Genomic DNA, 25,712 nt, shown 5'->3' with positions numbered 1-25,712 from the left:
CACAGTAACCCTTTCATTGCCGTATATCTATAGTCCTCTCACTGTATGACACACACACACACACACGATCGAGCAGTTGGTCACGATGTCATTCATCTGGACATGTACAATGCTGATCTTTTCCATGGAGCTGCAGCAGATGTCTGACCTGATTTAAACAGCTGTTGAATGCAAATCTCAATGTTTCTATCCACATGCTTAAAACTGTATTTAACTTCTATCTCCTGCATTACAAAGTGTCACATATCCCCCTCCAGTGGACATACACAGCATGGCATTCATCATGTATTTTATCTCATTATTACTTTAGTACACTTTGACCTGACAAAGTTCAGCTGGGACGCATTATCAACAGCTGAGGGTTTGTTTGTATGCAGCTCTACATATACTCAAGCAAGTAGTCATTCAAGTAACACACTAAAATCTTATTTTAGTGCCATTTTTCTATTTGACCTTTTTCTTTATGTCGCTAAAAACCTTACAAATGAAACAATCTGAGAGGGTTCACCAGCTAAGAAAATGACAGATGTAATATCAGCAACATGTACTTAAAATATCTTGAAAGTAAAAGTACCTCGAAATTGTAAAGTAATTATGTAAACGTACTCACTTACCTTCCACCACTGGCAGTCTAATAATATACAGAAATATATATTTTGCAGAATGAATACTTTTGAGAATGAATTTGCTAATAAAATACTGAAGTACATTTTCTTTATGGAGAAGTTTAACTTACAATGGAGTACTTTTACATTATTGAACTAGTACTTTTACTAAGTAATGTATCTGAGTACTTCTTTAACCGCTTTTAAATAAATGTAATAAATCATTACACCTATTAATCTATGAAACAGGAGTTTACGGGCGCTCTTAAACGCAGCATGGTCGCATGCTTTAACGCCACATTCCAGGTAAGAAAAATACCTGTAAACTGATCTTTTACAATAATGTTTCCTTTTAAATGAAAAGAGCTTGTAAAGATCCGCTTCAGACTGCTGCTGCCGACACTCCTCCTCCAGTTATTATCTGTCTATTCATTAAACACAGTAAAGGGCAGGAAGAGTAATCTTTGTCCCGTGGTTCCTGCCTGGAGATAATGGCTGCTCTGCTTTTTCACAAACTGCTTTGAACACTTTCATTTCTCCATCAAGCAAAGTAACCTCTCCTTCTTGTAATTATCCCAAACCAGCTTTACAACAAAGGCACAGAAAGTGAAAGCAGGTATCGAGTGGAGGTGACTATGTGAGGTGAGTATTTTCTACCTGAGCTACGCAGGTAAGAGGAACCTTTTCTCTCTCTCTCTCTCTCAACCTTCAGTGTGAGCCTGTAACTCTTTAACTTACGGTACAGATTGTGTGCATTGGTCAAATATTTGTCTTCGCAATCAAACTGAGGCTTTTGCTTCACTTGCAGTGGGAAGTTTCGATTGGTGAAACAGTCTGAATGTATAGAGCAGGTTATTTGGTGTGAAACACTCTTATCAGCACTTTTTAATGTGTTGATCCTGAACTGGTTTAATAATTCAGGACTTGACAGAACTGTATCGTGTTCTGTTGTCATATAATAGAGTTGTGACCCTCTATTGAGAGTTTAAAGTGTCATATCATTGCTTTTAATGATGTTGTCTATAACATCATTAATCACACTTGTGACTGAAAGGAAAACTTCAGTTGTCAAATGATCTTACAAACACTGAATATATCTGTATTTTATATGTTAAAGTGAACCTTCAGCACACAGAGAGGAATGAACGAGTGAAGTTTGGTGAATGTAAGAGCTGCTGAAGTGGAGATTTATCATCAGAGTCTGAGAACAAAGTCATTGAGAGGAAACGTCTTAAAGAGACGTTTAGTTACATTACAGACATTTAGACTCTACAGGTGAATATTCACCACTTCATCACTCACATTAAGAGACTCTACAGGTGAATATTCACCACTTCATCACTCACATTTAGAGACTCTACAGGTGAATATTCACCACTTCATCACTCACATTAAGATACTCTACAGGTGAATATTCACCACTTCATCACTCACATTAAGAGACTCTACAGGTGAATATTCACCACTTCATCACTCACATGAAGAAGACTCTACAGGTGAATATTCACCACTTCATCACTCACATTAAGAGACTCTACAGGTGAATATTCACCACTTCATCACTCACATTAAGAGACTCTACAGGTGAATATTCACCACTTCATCACTCACATTAAGAGACTCTACAGGTGAATATTCACCACTTCATCGCTCACATTAAGAGACTCTACAGGTGAATATTCACCACTTCATCACTCACATTAAGAAGACTCTACAGGTGAATATTCACCACTTCATCACTCACATTAAGAGACTCTACAGGTGAATATTCACCACTTCATCGCTCACATTAAGAGACTCTACAGGTGAATATTCACCACTTCATCACTCACATTAAGAGACTCTACAGGTGAATATTCACCACTTCATCGCTCACATTAAGAGACTCTACAGGTGAATATTCACCACTTCATCACTCACATTAAGAGACTCTACAGGTGAATATTCACCACTTCATCACTCACATTAAGAGACTCTACAGGTGAATATTCACCACTTCATCACTCACATTAAGAGACTCTACAGGTGAATAGAGTCCCAACATGAACTCACAGATATCACCATGAAACTTCACCAGTTGTTCACTTACATTAAGTAAATATTTTCTGTATTACAAGTTTTCTGAAACTGTATTTTAAAATATGCAAATGAGGCATTAACTAGTGGTAACTTTTAGTGGATTTAGGAGAAATCGACAGACGCAAACAGACAAAGTAGTGAAATAAATAAATAAATGTGTATTTTGGATGTTTTCTTTCACACGTCTGAAAGAAGACGTGTCATAGAAGCAAAATAGACCAAAGTCTCTGAATGAAGACGATAAAAACATTGTTTTTATCTCTTCTTAAGTTCTGAGGTGAAAACTGACGTTAAAATGATGAAGATTAACATTTTTCATGAACTCCTCCTCCCTCGTCTGGATTAGAGGAGATCAACAGTCAGAGGAAACTCTGAAGAGATATTTTATTAAAGGGTCAAGGGGGGGGGTAGTATTTTTGGAGATCCTCATTCCAGTGGAAATGATGCCCTTGTGTCCAGCATGAAGCTGCTGTGATGTTATCTGTAAACAAAAAAGCTGCTCCGCCTGTCCCTCGTGATGGAAACCAGAATAACCGAAAGCAAACCGTAACCACCGTTTCACACACTGTGAGCGGAGAGCAGGCGGACTGTAACTCCTTCCATGCTCTGCTTCCTCACAGGTTCATTTAACGGGATGAGATGTCACAAGTGATGGACAAGTCCACTGGAAACCCCGACGAGGACCGGGTGTCCCTCAAGAGCGACGGGAAGACGCCGACCGCGTCGCCGGGCGTGCTTCAGACGCTCAGGCAAAGCATCCGGCGGGCGGCGGAGAAGAGCCCGCTGGCGTCCGGAGGCAAGGGGTCAGGGGTCACGACCGGCGATGACTCGGGGGCACGACCGCCGCCGTCAGCCAGTGAGTACCGACGTCAGCCGGCATGAGATCTGCTTGCAGGCAGTGAAGTGGCCTCTGAAGGTCAGGGGAAAAGGAGATTTGGTGTTTGTGTGCCGACAGAAAGAATAATCCCCACAGAACCAGGAAGCGATTACAGTTTCCGGGCCTGTGTTTCCACCTTGAGCTCACAAATATACGCTGGCTTGAGACTAGAAATGCATCGCTGCTTGTAGAAGACGTGTGTGAACTGGTTCCTCTCAGGTGCGGCCGGTTCTGCGTGTGTAGGTGGAAACAGTGTGGGAACGAAACACAAGACAAGCATCGTTTAACTTACACTAAAAACAAAACCGAAAACACGTCTCTGTTTGTCCGCTACAGGAGATCATAGTTGGATGTTTTCTGATCTGTGATGAATAGCAGTGATGTGTGATTCTTATGGACAATCTGTACACCTTCTGCTTCAGTCGGTGCACACAGTGGAGGAGATAAAAACACCAAAAACACCAAACATTCCCGAGTTTCAGTTGTGAAGATTTGCTTTTCTTTCTTAATCGTATGTGATTGCAAAACTGTCGGAATGATCAACTTAAGTTTCAGGAAATAATTTGTCACTTTTTTCTGAAGACCAAATGATAAAAACAATCATTCGATTATTTTAGACTGGATCTCTGATGTCACGTGTTTGAGCGGCAGACTTAATGTGTGATGTCACAGTGAAAACCTCCACAATATCTTGACCCGTGTTTGTGGATGAAAGATGTAGATGCAGAATCAGGCTTCGTTTGGATGCACACAAAACATGATTTCTAGACTTGAGCTCTTCTTGAAACCTGTTTTAGGGTTGATTTAGTTTTTCCTTTTAAGCAGCGACACTTCAACAGCAGCATGACAGGAAAACATCGCGCTCAGTGTTTTTATCTGCAAGTCCTAACATTTAGAAATGTCCGTATTCAGCAAAGTTGCTTTAGTCCAGTTTAGCTGCACACAAGAGGTTATTTCATTTACAGTAAGTCGGTAGCTTCTCTTTCAAACTATCGTCTCTGTCAGCAGAATTGAGGACAAACTGCTTTCAGAAGTCTGCAGCGACTCTCACTTTTAGATTCTGGAGCCGAGCCAAACTCACCTGATTGTTTTCATCAAGACTTAATCTTTGCATTCCTCGGTTGGTTTAGTTTCAGGTCACTGTGTGAGGACAAAACACTGCCGAGTCACGCAGCCGCACGCAAATGTAAATATAAACGTTCAGGAACTGAAATCGATTCCAAGCCCTGAGATTGATTTCTCTTCTTACTGACGAGACAAAGAGAGACGTGATTGTGAAACGAGGAAACGTTGTGCCTCTGTGTCTCAGGTCTGAGGCTCGGCTCTCCGGTCACGTCTCCTCTGAAGATCATCGGAGGCCTTTTCAGCAGAAAAGAGGAAGACGACAGCGACGCCGCCCCGCAGAAAGGAAAAGGTCTGACGCGCTCAAAGTGTTGTGGCAAAATGAGGAGATGAGAGGCGACGAACTGGAGTTGCAAACCAGCGGGAATCGTTTCATGCATATTCGTTAACATCACACGAACTTGGCATATGGAAACAGATTCAAAATCTTACTGTCCGAGGACCACTTTTATAGTCTAAATGCACGCCTCTTCTGCTGTGTTGCATCATTCAAATCAGTCTGTTGACTTGAAAAGCAGAGTCCTTCTGGACCCCTAATTCGGGCATGTTTTGGTCACTTGCCCTAATTGCAGGACATAGCTCCATATACGGAAATGTTTTGATACTTTTAGGAGGGAGGTTGGTGCCCCAGTGTCTGGTCCTAATCACATCTTAAGAATGTTGTTGTGTACCAGAATATGTGTTACATAACACGTTACATTAACTCTTTACGTGTGAGCCCAAATGCGTTCAGTTCAATTCAATTACAATTCAAAGTTATAATGCTGATTTTCTTCTACAAAAGACATGTAACTCAGTCACTCAACACAAAGACATGTAACTCAGTCACTCAACACAAAGACATGTAACTCAGTCACTCAACACAAAGACATGTAACTCAGTCACTCAACACAAATACATGTAACTCAGTCACTCAATACAAAGACATGTAACTCAGTCACGCAACACAAAGACATGTAACTCAGTCACTCAACACAAAGACATGTAACTCAGTCACGCAACACAAAGACATGTAACTCAGTCACTCAATACAAAGACATGTAACTCAGTCACTCAACACAAAGACATGTAACTCAGTCACTCAACACAAAGACATGTAACTCAGTCACGCAACACAAAGACATGTAACTCAGTCACTCAATACAAAGACATGTAACTCAGTCACTCAATACAAAGACATGTAACTCAGTCACTCAACACAACGACATGTAACTCAGTCACTCAACACAACGACATGTAACTCAGTCACTCAACACAACGACATGTAACTCAGTCACTCAACACAACGACATGTAACTCAGTCACTCAACACAAAGACATGTAACTCAGTCACTCAACACAAAGACATGTAACTCAGTCACTCAATACAAAGACATGTAACTCAGTCACTCAACACAAAGACATGTAACTCAGTCACTCAACACAACGACATGTAACTCAGTCACTCAACACAAAGACATGTAACTCAGTCACTCAACACAAAGACATGTAACTCAGTCACTCAACACAAAGACATGTAACTCAGTCACTCAATACAAAGACATGTAACTCAGTCACTCAACACAAAGACATGTAACTCAGTCACTCAACACAAAGACATGTAACTCAGTCACTCAACACTGGATCAATGTTTCATATCAGCACGTCTCCTCGTTGCTTTGTATATTTATACAGATTTCTCACGCTGGACTGTTTCCCTTTTTTAAAGAATTTTTCATTTTAGAATTAACAATTATGTAACTTAGTAAACAAGTAGACACTAGAAAATACTCCATCTGCATGTTTAAAATATGACCACGCTCTATTGAGCAACATACTGTCACATACCTGCATTTATGAGGACAATGACGTAGAACCGGCGTCACGTTAGTGTGAGCCAGCTGTACTGGAGACGTTACCGGCAATAAAACACATTCAAACGAATGGTTAACGTCATGAAAACATGGCGAAGATAACAGACAAATAATATCCAAACAAGTAAAGCTGGCTCAACCTTTATGGACTTTTTCAAGTTAGTTAACATTATTTTGTCGACAGACACGTTACCGAGTGGCAAGTCCTCAAGGATTACCCATAATCCTTTGCTTCTACTACTCAGTGCAGGTACACATTTACAACAGTAAATAGTAGTTTTCCCATTTAGCGGGATTTAACCTGACCCTTTTAAACTACGTTACATCAGCTTCAGGGTGTGTAGTGAATGCACGGCGGCAGCAGCACACACAGCAAACAAGAAAGCACAATCTATTAAATGTGATGAATTGACTTTGGACATGAGGTTCCCAACACAAAGCACAGTTGAGATGGAGGCAAAACCAAAGACCAGAAATCATGTGTGGGTCAGTAAAGGCCAACTGGTCACCGTAAGCTGTTTTCTACCCGCTCAGATCCAAACATGGCCGGGTTCGGTGACTCCCTCATGAAAACGGGAGCGTCCATTCGTCGAAGCCTGAGAATCGGCAGCAAGAAGGATAAACCGTGCAGACCGGAGCCGCTGGTCTCCCTCGCCGAGGGCTCGGCGGAGGAGAGGAAGGACCACAAAGAGGAGGAGGAAGAGGAGGCGTGTCAGGAGATGGAGGAGTCGTACACACCGCTAGAAATACCCCACACCCCACTGTCAGGTACTTCACCGTGTTTATAACCTTAAGGTAACGTTAGCGTGTGGCAACGTGTTCATTTGTGTGTCACCTGACGACTGTACGTCCAGCATTGTCTCTCTGTTCGCTCCGTCTTTGGTCTCCACCAACGCCTGAGAAACGTCGTCTCTTTGGCCGTGAAATGATTCACGATGTCCGTCAGCTGGTCTCTAACTGAGGCTGTCTGCTGTTTGCTGTCGTGTGCAGTGACGTTATTACAGCATCTTCTCTGTAAATGACGCGATGAGAGCAGCTAGAGTGAATCAGAACAGTGAAGTCGTGAGTCTGAGAGATAAACAATGAGCTGGAACGTGAGCGGAGCTGCACATTCTGCTGATGATTCTCTATAAAGGGTCATAACTGTCTATGAGCGACCCCGTCTATATGTCACATTCTATTCACATTCTATGTCATTTATATTTTAAAATATTTCGTTTTTTACCATTTAAAAAAGCGTCTTGTGACTCACAGGAGATTGTTTAATGTATGTTTTAAATAGATGAGTGTGTTTGTGAAGTAGTGAGCTTACGACGGGATAAATGAGACTTTATAATAGATTATATGAAGAGTTATGTGAGAGTTTGTAAACAGATGTTCTGATGTAGTTGTGCTGTTGTTAAATGCAGCCCCCATTTACTTCAATTCATTACTACAACAAAAAATGTCTTTAAAATCCAAATTAACAATTTGTATAATTGATATACAAATGGTCATTTTGGACATTTTTTGCAAATTACGTCCTGTTGGATATGTGATATTATTAACTTTTGAGGAACCTTTGACTGTCCTTCAGGTAAATTCAGATTTTAAGTTTCCTTTAATCTAAATAAAAAAACAGTTTGAAGACATTCGTAGCTGCAAGTTATGAATGTAACCTTTTCTCTCCCAAACACCTTCCTGTCTCCTTCTCTGTCCGCGCATTCAACTTCATCTTTTGTCTGTTTTGTCAACAAGAGCAGCCGGTAAAGAGTCCTATTCTCAGTGTAAATACACCGCGGTTTGTCTGTCGACACCAGTCAGGGTCTGAATCCTGCCTGAAAGAGGCGTTCAATTCACAAATAACTTCCTCTGGACTGAAGAGTTTCCCTGCTGTTTATTGATTTGTTGAGAATGCGTTTAACAGGACAAATGAAGAGTGGCAGTGTGTGTTCTCCCGTGCCTGAGCCTTGCCTTGTGTTCCCAGTCATGCAGATCAATAAGCTGATCGACAACGAGGTGCTGGAGGAGGCGCACCTGAACCTGCTCGCCCTGCGGCAGGAGTTCCAGCAGGAGCGTGAGCGGTGCGGCGAGGACTCGCCCATGGAGCTGGCCAAGAAGGAGAAAGACCTCAACCTCCTCTACGGAGACCTGAGGAACAAGGTCAACACCATCGTGCGCGACTCCAACTCTCTTCCCTCCAGAAACAAGGGGCTGTTGGTTCCCGTGGCTCGCATCATCCAAGAGGAGGAGAGGAGGGCGGAGGAGCCCGGCGGGCTTGCGGGCAGCTGGATGGAGGCGTGGAGGGAGGCGGTGGGCGAGGGGGTGCAGGCGAAGGTGTCGAGCGTTCACCTGGAGCGGAGGGAGCAGAACGTCTCCTGGTTGGCCGTTCACCTGGGGCTGCTGGGTCGGACCGTCGTGGAGGACTTGGAGAGCGTGAAGAAGGAGCTGCGGTGCTCGTACCCGCCCAGCTTCAAAGTCTTCAGCACCTACGTGAGGAGCTACCACCGGGTCCTCGGGCAGCACATGAAGAAGCTGGATGAGCGGGCGACGGAGCGGAAGGACCTCTACGCTCTGCTGGACTGGATCATCAACCGCTACAGGAGGTCAGTGAACGGCAATCAGTACGTTGACATATTGTTTCTCCACAACAGATACAGTGAACGTATTAACAAGCATCGAGTGTGTATCACAGCCTGATATCTCTGGGTGACATATTGCTTCATCACCATGAGCACACACACTGTAGTTCATTTGGATCAGAGCACCAAATGTGGATTCATCCGCCACTGAAAATAGTCCCCAACAAACGACTTATTTCATATTTTTGTTTGACAAAAACGACAGTGACCAGCTGCTTCAGGAGATTACTGAGCCTAGAAAATCAAACTTTATCTGCCGTCCAGATCTCGTACTAGTTCAGCTGTCTTCACAAAGTACGTGCTGCTGCATGCAGGATGCATTCAGCTGGAACGTACTACTTCATCATGACAGGGCACCTTGCACTTTGAGCCTCTTGCTCGTATATCTGACACGCAAAGGATTGTGGGTCAGAAAAGCATGCTGCTTTACACGCTGCAGAATGTGATCAGATGTTGTAACAGCCTGATATTTGTGACTTTGACGATCTATGTTTTCAGACGCACTGAATCTTTGTCTGGCACACTAATCAGTCCGGTAGTTTATATTTGTGAACTCGGGGCTTTTAAACCAGTGCATGTATGTTGGCCTCCATCCAGTGAACGACCTCAAACATGTTAAACAAGAAGGAGGTAAAGAGGTAGATGACTCCAGACTCCAGACATCTGGGCCACATCTCCCAGATTGTTCTCCTGCAGAAATGTTTATCGTCTCAAACTTGCAGGAAAAAGAAAGTCTTCCAATAACACGTCTCACCAGTAAAGATGCAGACAGAGATGTTTACAGACAGGGTGAGCGTGTGAGTCGGGACTCAGATACAGAGTCCCCCCCCCCCCCCAAATAACATGCTCGAAACAACATTTGGGAGACCAAAAATAAACTGATGAAAAAAGAAGCACAACACTCTCTGGAGGCCAAAATGGAACATTTTTAATCAGATCGTGTGTCTCACAGATTTTGTAAAGTAGCACCTTAAAAAATACTTTATTTATTCAGTTTCTCACACGCATGCTGTAATATTACTGCTCATACACATGAATGCAATGAATGCATCAGTAAACTCAATAAGTACTTTAAACTATATTTATTATTGCTTCAAAGTATTGTTTAAAGATTGTTTCGCAAACACTTCTTCCGCGCTTGTAACCTTATTTCTTCTCTCCTCCCGACATGAAGCGACACGTCTCCGGCGTTCTTCAGATCGCATGTAAATGTTGTTGACTGTATCTCGTTTCACGCCGCACAGCGAGAGGGTCATGGGAAGTGTCTCCCTGCAGCCGGACATGAAGGACGAGAGCGCCGATCTGCAGCTGGAGGACGAGCTCCTGATGCAGCTCAAAGACAAGTTCTGCTGCAGAGTGAAGGTGACGAGCTCCACCGTCCCCCACTTTTCGTTAAACATGGCAGCCAAGGTGCTCAAAATAGCTCAACGGTTGTATATTAATTCCAGTTCTTGTGATAATAATTGAGTGTTTTTAGATGAGCTGAAATAGAATCATCGGAGAAGAAAGACCCGAGGAGGCGATCTTGTTGTGGAGGTTTTGATTCACTCTTCCAGCGTTCTCCTCTCTGTGTCTGTTGCTGCAGGAGGACATGAGCTCTTCACTGGACGGAGTCATTCGACTTGAACACGAGGAGGTTTGGAGGGACGGCAGCTCTCCGCAGAAGGAGGACGACGTCCTCAACTCTCCGTTTCACATGGACATCTGGACGGTACGACTGCTATTATTATTAAATATGTAATGTCAAAGATGAGATGTCAAATGATGTTCTTTAAATGTTGTGTGTAAATGTGTATTAAAAACATCTGAAAACTATAAAATAGTGCAGTAAAAACAGTATGTTTATATTTAAAGTACCATGAAGTATGCCTGAAGCTTATTGATAAGAAACACATAAGTACCTAAAATACTATTTTGCTTAAAATCATACTTTAGACAAATAATTATATGTATAAGTACATATTTTTATTTTCTATATTGATTTAAATGATAACAAGTAAATTAGATATTTATACAATAATAAATGTAATATCTGTACAAAGTGTGTGGCTTCATCGGCTTGAGTGTTTATTTTTGTGTTTGTTAGTGAATATTAATGAGTCTAATGACAGAAGTCTAAACATGCAACGCTGTGATGTGACCACGTGGCGGCAGCAGAGAGCTCCATATGAAGCTCATCGTGACTGCGTGTGTGTGTGTGTGTGTGTGTGTGTGTGTGTGTGTGTGTGTGTGTGTGTGTGTGTGTGTGTGTGTGTGTGTGTGTGTGTGTGTGTGTGTGTGTGTGCTGGTGTGTTTTCACTCTCTGCAGACAGTGAAAGGAAACGTTCAGAACTCTGGAGCCATCGATGCTCAGCTGGAACAGGAAGTGATCTCCTGCTGCCTCCAGGAGCTGAGCACGTTCCCCAAGAGGTTCGTCAACACGGAGACACTGGATGTGTACTAACACGTAAAGGACAGGAATATATATTTACACGCTGTGCTACGTATTTATTCTTATGTTTTAGCTCTGCTAGCTAAAGGAAGAGTAATATTGGCATAGGCCAGACTGAAATATCTCAACCATTATGGGATGGATTGACATGAAGTTAGTTTCAGGCATTCATAGCCCTCTGAGGATAAACACCCTTTGAGTTTGGTGATCCTCTGATTCATCCTTCAGCTCCACCGTGAGGTAGAAACTTGTGGTTTTGAATGAAATGTTTCGACATCTATGAGACGGTAGAAAGTCTTCAGAGGCCAGGTTTGCTTATTGAATCATTTAATATACGGTGTTTTATGCTTTTTAACAACACACAATAAGAACTTAAGTCTGTCGTCATATTTATCTTCAGAAATAATGCATCAGCGAGGAGGTCGAATGGCATCAAGTCAACCACAAAATATCACATGTTACTCAATATGACATAGATATCTGCAGAAACAAAGGAAAAGACGAAGGTGGCAGCGTGAGGGGGAACCCGCCCACAAGAAAACTAACTGGAAACAGGATCCTGCCCTCAGTAATGTGCAACAACCACACTGTCGAAATGTCGGAATATTTCCTCTGGCTGATTGATGACTGGTGTTGTTTTAAGTGAACTCTGTGACCGTCCTCTCCTCCATCGTTCTTTATCTCAAGAACACATACATATTACATTCATCTTATTTCAGTTTTATCTCTGCAGCAGCAAAAAAAAGTCAACAGGAAACAGGAAAAGTAGCAAAAAATAACAACAAAAAAGCAACAGTTAAACAAAGGCTATCTGTAGACACTGGTGGAAGAAGGTCTCAGATATTTTATTCAAGTAAAAGTAGTAAAAAGTCCTGCATTCAAAATCGTACTTGCGTCCAGTAAAAGTACAAAAGTATTAGCATCAAAATATACACAAGTACCAAAAGTACTCACTATGCTGATTGTGCCATTTCAGAATCATACGTATTATATAACTGGATTATAAGTATTGATGTTTATCACTTTAATGTTGCAGCTTAATGTTTAGCTTACTTACACACTGGTGGGTAGTTTAATCCACAATGATTTATATTTTGTATTAATAATCTGCAAAAGTGACGAAAGCTGTTTGATAAATGAAGTGGAGTAAAAAGTACATTTTCTTACAAAATGCAGAGTAGACGTATAGAGGGGAATACAATGGAAGTACAAACAGGAAGTCTATTTAAAGTGGGAGTTTGAACCCTATTCATTGTTTGACGGGCTGAATCCATCTCTCTCCTCTTTCTTTCTCACAGATTTGAGACGGAGTTCAGGCGTCACTGCAGCGCTCTCAGACCGAAGCCTCTTTGGACCGAGTACCAGATAACATACATCAACTGCTTCACTGCTTTACAGTAAGTCACATGACTTCCTGAAATTACCCAAGAGGCCCGGAGACGAACCAGCGTGCCCTGACAAAACCATGGACGTGGCAGCACATCCTCAAGGGAAAGAAATATCAGCCGATTCATCCAGAGATGAGTTCCTGTTTCAGAAGCAGACAGCACGACTTTACTGTCCATCAGTGGGAACGTGGCTCATACATAAAGAACAGTACAAATCCAGAGTACAACACTGTACATTAGAGACAAATACTTCATATTTATCAGGTACTGTACAAATTTGTGGTACTTTACTTTAGTATTTCCATTTTCTGATACTCAATAGTCCTCCACTACATCTCAGATGTCGATATTGTACTTTTTACTTCACTACATCTCAGAGGAAACATTTTTGTTCCTGGCGGAACCCTTTTAGAGGGTTCTATCTAGAATCGAACAAAAATACCTAAAACCATCTGTGCAACCCAGATTCCACCTTATAAGGGTACTAACGAGAATCCACCTGGGAGGTTCTATCGAGAACCCTTTTATTTTCCAAAGGTTTCATAGACCTCTCTCAGGGTTCCTCATGCTTTGGTGCAGTGCATCCCACAACGATCATGGTTCACAGTCACGGTGTCTGGGGTGTGTGGGTTCTTAATGGAACCCTTAGTCCAAGCAAGGAACCTTTGTTCACAAAAGGGTTCTTCGGAAGCAAATTGGTTCTGGGTAGAACCTCACCCTTTTGGAACCCTTCTTTTTCCGAGAGTCCAGAAATCTGGACAAATAGAATCTAACAATCTGGTGATATTTCGGTTTATGATTTTAAACTTGTGACTTTTAGTTGTGTTATTGTTTCTGTATCTTCGTAAACAAACTACTGCAGGAAACAAAACGGTTCTAAAGATTCTGGAGAACGTCGTGCCGAGCTTTTGTTTCGATGATCCATCTCTGAGCTATTTTGGACTTGACTGGGAGATTCCGCAGCATTCGTGACGACACGATTTATATGCGATTGAAGCGAGAGTCTGTTGAGTCTTGTTTAGAAGTTTCTCTTTTAACATGCACAGCAGAGCTTCACCACATACCCACTTACAATGAGGCCATGTGAGAGACACTGCCTGGTTTGGAGAGAGAGACACGTGATTTCGGGGAATCGGGGCTGCATGTGAGAAACGCTGCCACGGGGGGTGGGGGGGTGAAAGCAGTGAGGCAAACCTCGCAAACCTCCCCCAGCTGCTGCTTCCAGTCATTGCAGACGTCCACATGTGTCGAGAGCGGTGTGTGTTTATAGCTGCAGATCTCATGTCTGCTTTCTGTTCTGCTGCTGAGGTTCGAGAGGTTCAGGGGAGTCTGTGGTCGAGTATTTCACCTCTAACACCACTGCTCTCCATCCTCTGGGTCTCAGTCCTGTAGACATTTACAAAAAGATCAATAAAAAAGCTCCTGAATTAAAGGCCAACGTGAGAGGAATTCATGTGCAAGACCTCTAAATAACTGCATTAGTTGTAATGTACTTTCATAAAACGTGGCTTCATGTGTTTGTTTATCAAATTGTATTATATTTAATTCGCCTCATGGCTTACGGTTTAGGGTCACAACTTTGCTAGTGGTGTGAAAATATGTTGAAAATGCTTCAGTCTTCATGACAAACTGTGGTGGAAGAAATTCTGATTCTTTACTTCAGTAGAAGTACTAATACAACAGTGTAAAAGTACTTATGTGAAAGTATGATCAGCTACAGAATTCCCCCTCCTTCATGATGGGGCTACACTCTTTAAAATAAAGGTGCTCACCGCATAGGGTTCTTGTCCTCATTGGAGAACCATTTTTTCAGGTTCCTGATAGGACCTTTTAGAAAGGTTCCACTTGGAATCCTTTCAGAGCTTTCTACTTAGAACCCAACTTAAAGGGTCATGCCCAGACCCCCCTATGAGATGATCTAAAAGAGAACCCGTCTATGGTGTAATGGTTCCACCCATAACCCTCTCTAAGGGGTTCAATCCAGAACCTTCCCACCTTCTTAAGATGGCCAACTAAAACTCACAGAGGGGGTTCTACTGAGGATACTTTTATAATCCAAGGGTTTCATCTAGACCACTGCAACTAGTCCCTAGACCACTGCAACTAGTCCCTAGACTTCTGCAACTAGTCCCTAGACATCTGCAACTAGTCCCTAGACCTATATAACTAGTCGCTAGACTTCTGCAACTAGTCCCTAGACATCTGCAACTAGTCCCTAGACCTCTATAACTAGTGCCTAGACCTCTGCAACTAGTCCCTAGACCTATATAACTAGTCCCTAGACCTCTGCAACTAGTCTGTAGACCACTGCAACAAGTTCCTAGACATCTGCAACTAGTCCCTAGACCTATATCACTAGTCCCTAGACCTCTGCAACTAGTCCCTAGACGTCTATAACTAATCCCTAGACCTCTGCAACTAGTCCCTAGACATCTGCAACTAGTCCCTAGACCTCTATCACTAGTCCCTAGACCTCTGCAACTAGTCCCTAGACGTCTATAACTAATCCCTAGACCTCTGCAACTAGTTCCTAGACATCTGCAACTAGTCCCTAGACCTCTGCAACTAGTCCATAGACGTCTATAACTAATCCCTAGACCTCTGCAACTAGTCCCTAGACATCTGCAACTAGTCCCTAGACCTCTATAACTAGTGCCTAGACCTCTGCAACTAGTCCCTAGACCTATATAACTAGTCCCTAGACCTCTGCAACTAGTTTGTAGACCACTGCAACTAGTTCCTAGACATCTGCAACTAGTCCCTAGACCTATATAACTAGTCCCTAGACCTCTGCAACTAGTCCCTAGACGTCTATAACTAATCCCTAGACCTCTGCAACTAGTCCCTAGACGTCTATAACTAATCCCTAGACCTCTGCAACTAGTCCCTAGACATCTGCAACTAGTCCCTAGACCTATATAACTAGTCCCTAGACCTCTGCAACTAGTCCCTAGACGTCTATAACTAATCCCTAGACCTCTGCAACTAGTCCCTAGACATCTGCAACTAGTCCCTAGACCTATATAACTAGTCCCTAGACCTCTGCAACTAGTCTCTAGACCTCTATAACTAGTCCCTAGACCTCTGCAACTAGTCCCTAGACCTATATAACTAGTCCCTAGACTTCTGCAACTAGTCCCTAGACCTCTATAACTAGTCCCTAGACCTCTACAACTAGTCCGTAGACCACTGCAACTAGACCCTAGACATCTACAACTAGACCATAGACTTCTAGTCCCTAGACCTATATAACTAGTCCCTAGACCTATATAACTAGTCCCTAGACTTCTGCAACTAGTCCCTAGACATCTGCAACTAGTCCCTAGACCTCTATAACTAGTCCCTAGACATCTGCAACTAGTCCCTAGACCTCTATAACTAGTCCCTAGACATCTGCAACTAGTCCCTAGACCTATATAACTAGTCCCTAGACTTCTGCAACTAGTCCCTAGACCTCTGCAACTAGACCCTAGACCTCTACAACTAGTCCCTAGACCTCTACAACTAGTCCCAAGACCACTGGAACTAGTCCCTATACCTAGAATGTGAATGAGGAGTGTGAATACAAATAAATATTATTATCATATCATGTCGACACTGTGCAGTTGAATGAATGGGTGTTTTAACAGTGGCGGCTGCACGGCCGGTTAGGAAACAGGAAGTGTGTGTGTGGTGGGGGGGCACTCCCAGCGGCTGGCAGTTGGCTGGGAGGGGAAATTCTAGGTGTCTGCATCTGTAAATGTACTGAACGCATCAAACGTAAAAGTGCTTGTTGTGCAGAAAAAGGGCCCTTGTGACTGATTATTATGACATATATGGTTCCCAACCTAGGGAACCCTCCAAAGGGTCTCCAGATACATCTGTTGGGTCATGAGATGATTAATGGAGGAAAGAAGAACAAAGATGTGTTCTTTTGAGTTTTCTACTTTTGCAGATAGTTATTTAAATTAAAGTATCCAAGAGAAATCTTTCTTTTCTTTTTGTGCTCCTGCAGGCAGCACATGGAGGAGTACCGGGACTCATGTCCAGACCAGGTGGACGGGTTCAGACAAGAGGCGACGTCGCTGATTATCAGGCTCAACCAGGCGCTGGAGGACCAGTTCAAAGACGACGTCAAGGTACAATCACGCGGACAATCAGCGTTATTTTAGGTGAAAGCCCAGTTCTGGTTTTGATCTGTTTATTCCTCACTCAGAGAGCTGTTGCGGTTTTCTTAAAGGGGAATTGAAAAAGGATTGCTCTTTTCCTGAACCTCTCATTCAAACTCAATGCAGAGATTCTTTCGAGCAAGTCACTTTCTGTAAAAGATCAGAAAGGAGGAAGTGAAGTCATTCAGAGGTGGATTTATTATCTCACAACAAAACAGGCCAACGAACAGCAGGATATTATGTAACTGTGACCTGTGATCTGCCACTACTATGCTTAAAGGTTTGTTTAAGTTTAGGTACAGAAACTACTTCACTAAGTTTATAGTCGTGGTTTAATAAAACCAACAGTGATTGTTTGCAGGAAACCGGACACAAACCTCCCCTCTGACCTCCCCGAGAGGTTTTGTGTTGCTTTACCTCCATCACACTACTTCCACCTGTAGTTCTGAGCAGCAACAGTCTTCTTCTCATACGACCACAGGAGGTGTAATTCGTAGATATAAAGTCATTTCGTATGTTACCCTGAAGGAAGAAGTGTAAAGATCTCAAAAGCACACATTTGGAGGCGGATGAATCCAACAAACAGCGATCTTTCAGCCGACTTGTGTACTTGTGTAACGGCACTTCTGTTGTTATTTTAACGACCATCTTTTCCTAAACCTAACGAGGTGGTTTTATTGTCTAAACCTGTAAAGACGAAAGTTTATTTTATGAAGACTGTGTGCATGTAACACGCGAACATGACAAGTGTTGCTGCGTTTTCGTAGGAAAATGCATAAAAATGACAATGAGCTGAAAATCACGATGAAGCTCTATGACATTGTTATCTTTAACATATCGATCACAGCGCGATGGTGCATCAGATTGATTTTTCAGTGATTCGTGGGGGTCGGATATGTGTCGTTCTAAAGGTTACAAAAGACGTATTTTTGTCGTTTAATTCAGAGGACTTGATAGAATCCCTGAAGTCACTTCTTAAGAAGATGTGAGCGGATGGAAGCACCGATCCATCCTGTGGAGAACAACACTTCACTTCATTGTCACTTTGAACCTGCTTCCTGTGCTGTTTTTCCAGCCGTACCTGAGGAGGATGATGACGAGGAAGTGGCTCACCAACGATGAAGACTTTGGGCAGCTTCACGGTCGGATGGAGCTGCTGTCTCAGCACTGCGCTCTGATGAGGCCGCCACATAATCAGGTGAGGAGGAGGAGGAGGAGGAGGAGGAGGAGGAGGAGGAGGAGGAGGAGACGAGCTGGAAGAAGCCATCAGAGGAATTTCCAGCATTTACCAACCGCTTTATCTTCCTGAGAGGAAAGATAACGATTGGTTACCTGCCAAAGTGTCGGGTATGATACGAGAAAGTTCCCAGTTCGAGCCAAAGATTTACTGGCATTTGGCTTTTCACACTAAGTAATCACTTGGGAGGGTTAGCAGAGGAAATCCTTGTTTACTTTTTATGACCTTCTTGGAAGTTCCAGTGAATCAAATTTGGCGCCATTGTTTTGGGCCGGATGCTGTGACTGCAGGATGCATTAAAGCGAGACCGAATAAACGCTGAAACACACTCAGGAATGAATAGGTGGAAGTGGAGGTGGAAGTTCAGCTGATCTGATGGCTGCTGGTCGTGTCACGGACAGGGGCGGACTGGGGGGAAAAAGTGGCCCGGGAGTTACTGTCAGACCGGCCCACTCAATGCACGGCGCGCTGCCCACTCAATGCACGGTTTTGCAGCAGCTCACTCTTTTCTGCAACACCGTCTATGATTTTCTCACTGTCCAGCATCTGCAAAACATCTCTCTGAGTAGCCATCAACATAAAAGCCTCCAGGTGCTGTTGAGAGAGCGAGCTCCTGAGCCTGTTTTTGATATATTTCAGCGTCGAAAAGCTTCGCTCGCATGCTACCTGTGTGACAGAGAGGATAATCAGGAACCTGTATGCAAGGCCTATGATGTGGTATGCATCTGTCAGGAGGTTGTACTGCTTCAGAACTCGGTAGCAACAGATTGGACAGTCCTTGCAAGATGAGCACTTTTTGTAAACCATCTCTGCCTCTTCAGCCTCATCTTCAGCATCCTCCGGCCGGCTTCTGTTGTCTTGGTTGTGTACTCCTCAAATACTGATGCCTTCAGCCTATCCCACTGTCGTGCCAGACGTTTGAGCTCGCTTTGTAACTCGCGTAGTCAAATCAACGTAATTAACACAATGACAGCCACAAAGTCATAAGAACCAGTCACATATATTCATATGACAACAAAGCACATCAATCCAGCAGACCTGCAGCGGATCCACGCATTCCACCACACAAGCACGATACCGGGGATTCCCCCGGTATCCCCGATGGCCAGTCCGCCTCATGACTCACGGACACATAAAGAGAACCACGCTCACATTTCCTCTTTTCTCTTCTGTGTCCATCCTGTTATTCCCCCCCCCCCCCTCTCTGTGTGTGTTTGTGTTTCCCGGCAACAGGAGTTTGCGAGCCGACTGCACTACCACGTGGTGAGGGAATACGTCGGCCAGCTGATGAAGAACAACTACTCGTGCAAGAACCGGAAACACGAGAAGGCAGCGAGCAAGATGCGCCTGCAGTGGGGGAAGCTCAGTGATCTGTTTGAGAGCATGGTAATAAAGTAGTTTACTTCCTCTTCAGCGTGCTTCTGTTTGACCTGCAGGTCAATACGGGGAAAGAAAATAGGAAAGAGTTCATCGAAACACTTTCAATGTAAAAGCTTGAAACTTTCCAGAATATTTACTCGTGTAAGTACATTTTACTTTGGTATTTCCGTGTACCAGATGAGTCAAATGACCAGATGCTTCACCAAAATAAATGCTGTTTGTTATTGTTTGTTATTGTTTCTGCGGTAGAAGTCGACTCACGAGTGGCTCTACGCTGTGGGAGAGGACCTGAGCGACGTCATCGTGCAGAAAAACAAGAGCGACATAAAGAACCACCTGCAGCCTTTAGTGGAGCATTACCCTGACTTCAGGTGAGCGGTTCAACAACTCGCTGACTCATTCTGCACGACTCACCGGCCGAACTCACCGCAGGAGGAAAACTACATCCATCCAAGGAAAGTCACGTAAATAGAAAAGACGCATTCTGCAGAGAGTCACCAGTTAACACGGTCTCTCGTTCACCTGAAACACCTGTCGCTCTGAAACGGTCGCGTTTCTGTGTGACTTCTGTAGAACTCGATGGAAAGTCGATTCTGACAACTGAACAAGCAGCAGCCACACGTTGTGATGCTGTTTAACTCAATGTTCAAACGGGAGTTGTGTACTCGGCCGTGTGATTGACTGGCGACCTGTCCGGGTTGTACCCGCCTCTCGGCCAATCACAGCTGGTGTGATGTTCAGGAAATGTTAGATGACAAGTGATGTTTTTGTCAGTACAAACCAGATCTGTGCCACATGGAGGGAAACATAAGATTTGGGCTTTTTTTTAATCTGTAGTTTAAACATATTTATGTTCAACTCGCCAATCCAGAAGCTGGAGGGTCATCCTTCACCATGAGGATGATGAGGATGACCCTCCAGGTGACCCACGGTCACCCGGGTTGAAGACGTTTCTCATAAACCGGTTTGTTAAAGTGAAACATAAACGCAGGTTCACAAAGCGCTGCACGCGTCTGTGTTGAAAAGCAGCAGTTTTCTTTCCTTAAATTCCTCAAAGTCAACTCACTTCAACACAAAAAAAGACACTTAACCTACTTCCTGATTTTAGTCTGATGCTTAAAAAGCATCAGTTTCCACTCGTGATTGTGGAAGTGGTCGAGGACGATGCTTGTGTTTACTCGGAGAGGTCAGCTGACCTCTGCAGGAATCGCCTCGTTGTTTAATTAAGAGACTCAACGCACGAGTTGCCTTCAATCACCAGAGGAATGAGGAAGTGATGACGAATTAGTAGATGAACGAAATGAAGCAGAAAGTATGTTTACTCACTTTAACCATTAACCCCAATGAACTGTTTACACATAACACGAGCTGGATTAACTGCTGAGATTATGTTGCTCATAAATCATGTGTTTGTGATCTGAGTGGCCTTTCACCGAACATGTGACATGTGAGAGGATGAGTCCACCAAACAAGCAGATACGCTCAGTAATGAAGTGCTGATGATGAGCTGAGCTTCATTCAGATCATCTCACTGCTCTGTTCATTTATAGCTCTTTTATTCTTCATAATATATAATTTAACTTAAATGTACATTGCCACAAACCTACCATGGAACGGAAGCAGAAACCTTACAGATCAAATCTGATTTTAGTTGTTAGTAGACGACACAAGCTCCACTCAGACCATGTAGACGAGCTCTTTGACTGCTGGTGAACTCCTGAGCTTCACAAAGACTCTCCTCCTACAATCACTCACAGGTTATTTCACTTCTTTTGACATCCAATGCACTGATGATCCTTAAAATCCTTCTTTCCTCTCCGCCTGCAGCAGGAAGCACCTGGTAGCTGTCCTGTATTTCAGAGGCCTGCTGAGAGGCCGTGAGCACCAGCTGATCCTCCAGCGGCACACGGAGCTGAGGAAGAAGCTGGGCGGCGGCGGCGACAGGAGCCGGGTTTTATTTGGCGACATGCAGGTCACCGTCAACACAGACTGCCTCTCCAATCTGCCTTTCTCCTGCCTCAGCTTCCTGCTGCCCGACAACTAGTGCGGCGTGGAGTTAAAGGTGGAGCTGGGTTATTTAAGGTGGTCTGACACATAAGTTAAGGTCCTGTGCTCTCAAACACGAAACTAAACTGCACCTTTTTGCACAGACCGATCGTTCTCAATCTCACGGTCGACATTGAAGTTTAATTGTGTGTCGATTATTTAGGAATCGGTTTCCCTTCATCACACACGTCTACCACTGAGAGCTAGTTGGTGTTCGCTGAGTAAGAAGAGGCTCTACATGTACGCACGTTCTCAAACACAAGGAGAGATGAATGAAACCTGCTCACACACACAGAGAGGAGCCGGTAGCTTTATAATGAACATAATTAACTGATATTCATGAGGCTGAAACAAGACGTCGGTCCGGTTGAGAAAGTTTGTTGAATCGGACACAAAAAAAAAGCACAAGACTTAAAATAAAATACTCACTAGACCACAAAATGTGGATTCATCCGCCGCTGAAAATAGTCCCCAACAAATGCACTACTTCCTGCTGGTTTGTTTGATTGAAAACGAAAGTGAGCACTTGTTTTAGAAAATGACTGAGAGCTTTTAAAAAATCAAACCACATATTTGTTTTTACGTATTTATTTTTGCCACAGAGAAGAATGGAGAGACGGACTCACACATTGTTTTGGTCTTTCATACAGCGTCAGACCAGCACTGTCCTTTAAATAAAGTTTAAATGAAGTTAGAATCATGTAACAACACACGTTGGCTGTTTTTACACATATTACAGTTCATTCTGTGGCCCAACAGACGAGTGAACTTCTGTTCTTCTAACAGCGAATACTTGATGTCTCCTCAAACTGGCTGGCAGATGTAGAAAAGCCTCGTGTGTTTCCACTTAATAACATATTAAACGTGCACGAATGCAGTGCGTCACGCAATACGAGTGACGCAGCGTTGGGAGGAACGTCGGGATTTTCTTTTCTGGGAAGAAAAACTTTTCACCAACTGTTCCTGATAAAAGTCCAAGTCATCACTTTGATGCGCGTGTGAAGCTCTCAGCAGACGTAACTAATTAAAGGCAGGTTTCAGACGGAACGATATTCTGCTGTGGAATTATACTTTTGGTGCAAAATGCGTCTTCTTTAAAGGCTGTTGGACCTTAATTTGAGTGTCAGATCTACTGATAGAAACTGTCAGAAGATCTTTGCATGTGAATGCTGAACCTAACCTAGTGAACGGTACGAGACTGTTTATGTGTGTGAGCCCTCCACACTGCCTTTCAGGCTTATTTATGAGGGTTTTCTGTAGTGAAATGTGAGTTCTCATGTAGACTTTCTGATGTCAGGTTAACCTGTGTGATCTCAGATGGCAGAAGAACAAGCGTCATGTGATCTTCTTTGCACATTTCATGTCTTCATTTGATCATAATTCTGTTTGTAAATAGTTTATGTGTTTATGATTGTTGTGCACTGGGAGAAGTGAAGAGTTTGGTGTCTCAGGAGAGTTTGAATCAGTTTTTTTTTTAACATTTTGTGACTGTTTTAAGAACCAAAATAAAACAATTATAGGAGTTTAAATATGAAATAGTGTGAAGGGCGCCAGAGAGATTATATAGAAATGATGTGTCATACTTATTTAATCCTTTTCTTAATAAAACATATGAAACAAATAATCTCGTGAATCTCTCGTGACTCCATCTGTCTGAAATCTTCAACATCCACTCATTCACTTATCTTTTGATAATAAAAACTTTAATAGTAGAGTTTCATACAAACAATACAGCTGCACACATATGTATTTCTATTTTTGTCTTTTCTTTAACTTGAACTGCAGATGTTTAATCAGCCAGAATAACTGAACACCTGCAACGACACAAACAGGTGTTTTCACTTCCTCAGATTAGAGCTCCTCCCTCTTCTGTTAGTTTGAGCAGAACTTTAACATTCCAACAGCACATACGAGTTCAGAGATACAGTTTAGTTCTTAGGATAGTTCTGCTCAAGATATTCATTAATCAGACCAATAAAACATCTGGAAGAATGTTTACAGATCAATTATTATTCTTCAAACAAGATAAACACTCCACTCAGATGGAAGAATTGTTGAATTGTTCCTTCAGTGGACGTTTAAGTCTCACGCTTCGTGGAGGTAAAACTGAAAACATCTGGTTTCCTGTAAAAGCTCTGTCTTCTAAAAGTCCCCTCTCTGTCTCTGTGGTCGCTGTGGTGTCGGCCTCTTACTCTGTTTTATTTTCGGTGCTGATGCAAGTCTGAGCAGCAACAGTTCGGATACTTTCACTTTTCCTTTGGCTCATTTTTGCAAAACATTTCCGTGCGTTCTAGACGTTCGTTGTGCCATCGTGGAAAGAAATAATGTCGAAAAAGTTGTCTTTGACAGAAAACCATCAAAACACTTCCTCTTCTTCTTTTAAATCCTTTTCTGATAAATTGCAATCCGTGCGATCCAAACGTAAACACGAGGATGTCCACATTAGTCTTCCAATACGAATAAATCTGTATTCTGTTGTTTAATGTTAAAGTAAACACTCATAGTTTGAACTCTGGTCGGTTGAGAAAGAAAACTGAAAAAACTCAACAACTATCGGATGGATTGCCATGAAATGGAACATGTAACATTCGTGTTCCCCAGAGGATGAACCCGACTACTTTGGTCATCTCCTGACCTTCCCTCTGGCGCTCTGCTCAAAATGTCACGTTGTCAGATACTTATTACTTTTTGTAGTGCTAGTTAGCAAATGTTTCCATGCTGACATGCTGAACTAACGCTGTGAACAAGGTAAACATTACACCGCACAAACATCAACATGCTAGCATTATCACTGTAAGCATGGTAGCATGCTAACGTTAGCATGTAGCTCAAGTACAGCCTCACAGAGGCACAGAAAGGAGAAAAGAAAAAGTCTAAATTGTCAGTTCCATGACTTCTGGTGATGAAGATCATGTGATACAACCAAAAGCTCCAGAACAGATACAGAACGTCTCAACAAAAAACACAGATTTTAAATCTCTGAATCAAACTATTTCTGCGGATTTAAACAACTCAGAGTTGCTGAAAGAAATCACAGTCAGTGACTGAGCTGTTACGATGTTTGATTTATGACACCCGCAGAGAAAGAAACACTCTGGTGGTCCAGACACACACACACACACACACACACACACACACACACACACACACACACACACACACACACACACACACACACACACACTGTCTGTCTGTGTTGTTAAGCTGACAGACGGTGGGCCACAGTGACTTTGTTGTAATTTGTAAAACAAAGACGCTGCTAATAAAAACTAAATATGCAAACAGTGAGTCAAACTGTTTTATGATTGTAAAGATAACATTTAATTTATTTTACTGAAGCAGTTCACAGTTCAGTCTTCAGTGCACCGCAGACATGGAGCCAGGATTAGTTCAACTTCATATCCTCCAAAGTGAAAGCGTTGGAACAATATTTTGTTGAAAGTGGATTCCTCTCATTTCATTCTCTGATATACAAACTATTACTTTGAGTTATGTATTGTGCACGTGTTTAAGTAAGTATGCGTGTGTCTGTACTGCGTACGCTGCTTATTTATAAATGAGTGAGGTATTGTTTTATTTGAACATAATTCCAAATAGAAGTTCTCGTGGCCTGAGCAGAGGTAACAATCACTCTTTTGGATTTCTCTGTTTTCTAAAGAAGTGAAAACCAAGTTGAAGTATTTGAGGTCAGTGTGCTACTCTGTGAGATCCTTTGAACAGTGAAAGTTTATGGCAAAAGTATCGGTACAGGTATACCTGATTTGTGGCGGATAATAAAAGAGTAAATGTGTTTTGGTTGAATGATATTCCTGTATCTATGAATCAATGCGAGGTGTTTCCTGTAAAACAACATCTCACCCAGTGTGAGACACATTTCAAACACCTCGCTTTCAATCCACGCATGCCTTCATTCTCACTTCATACG

At 42.8% G+C, this 25,712-nt stretch overlaps 1 protein-coding gene across 2 annotated transcripts; it reads left to right on the top strand.

Moving 5' to 3' along the window:
• The first annotated feature begins 1,152 nt into the window (after positions 1-1,152).
• On the top strand, positions 1,153-23,362 carry exoc3l4 (exocyst complex component 3-like 4). 2 transcript variants are annotated; one of them, XM_079286954.1, is made up of 14 exons: positions 1,153-1,247; positions 3,305-3,540; positions 4,871-4,975; positions 7,071-7,304; positions 8,503-9,121; positions 10,402-10,519; positions 10,743-10,868; positions 11,466-11,566; positions 12,887-12,985; positions 16,971-17,094; positions 18,200-18,322; positions 19,595-19,747; positions 19,991-20,112; positions 21,569-23,362. In XM_079286954.1, the coding sequence occupies exons 2-14, from the start codon at positions 3,324-3,326 to the stop codon at positions 21,783-21,785; spliced, it is 2,358 nt and encodes a 785-aa protein (XP_079143080.1). In that variant the 5' UTR covers positions 1,153-1,247; positions 3,305-3,323; the 3' UTR covers positions 21,786-23,362. The 2 variants fall into 2 exon arrangements, with proteins under 2 accessions (XP_079143080.1, XP_079143081.1); XM_079286955.1 differs by lacking the exon at positions 1,153-1,247 and having other exon boundaries at positions 3,379-3,540; positions 4,909-4,975.
• Positions 23,363-25,712: the final 2,350 nt, after the last annotated feature.

Source organism: Melanostigma gelatinosum, assembly GCF_949748355.1.
Source record: "Melanostigma gelatinosum genome assembly, chromosome: 16".
Lineage (NCBI taxonomy): Eukaryota > Metazoa > Chordata > Actinopteri > Perciformes > Zoarcidae > Melanostigma > Melanostigma gelatinosum.
This window is presented reverse-complemented; position numbering and strand designations above follow the sequence as displayed.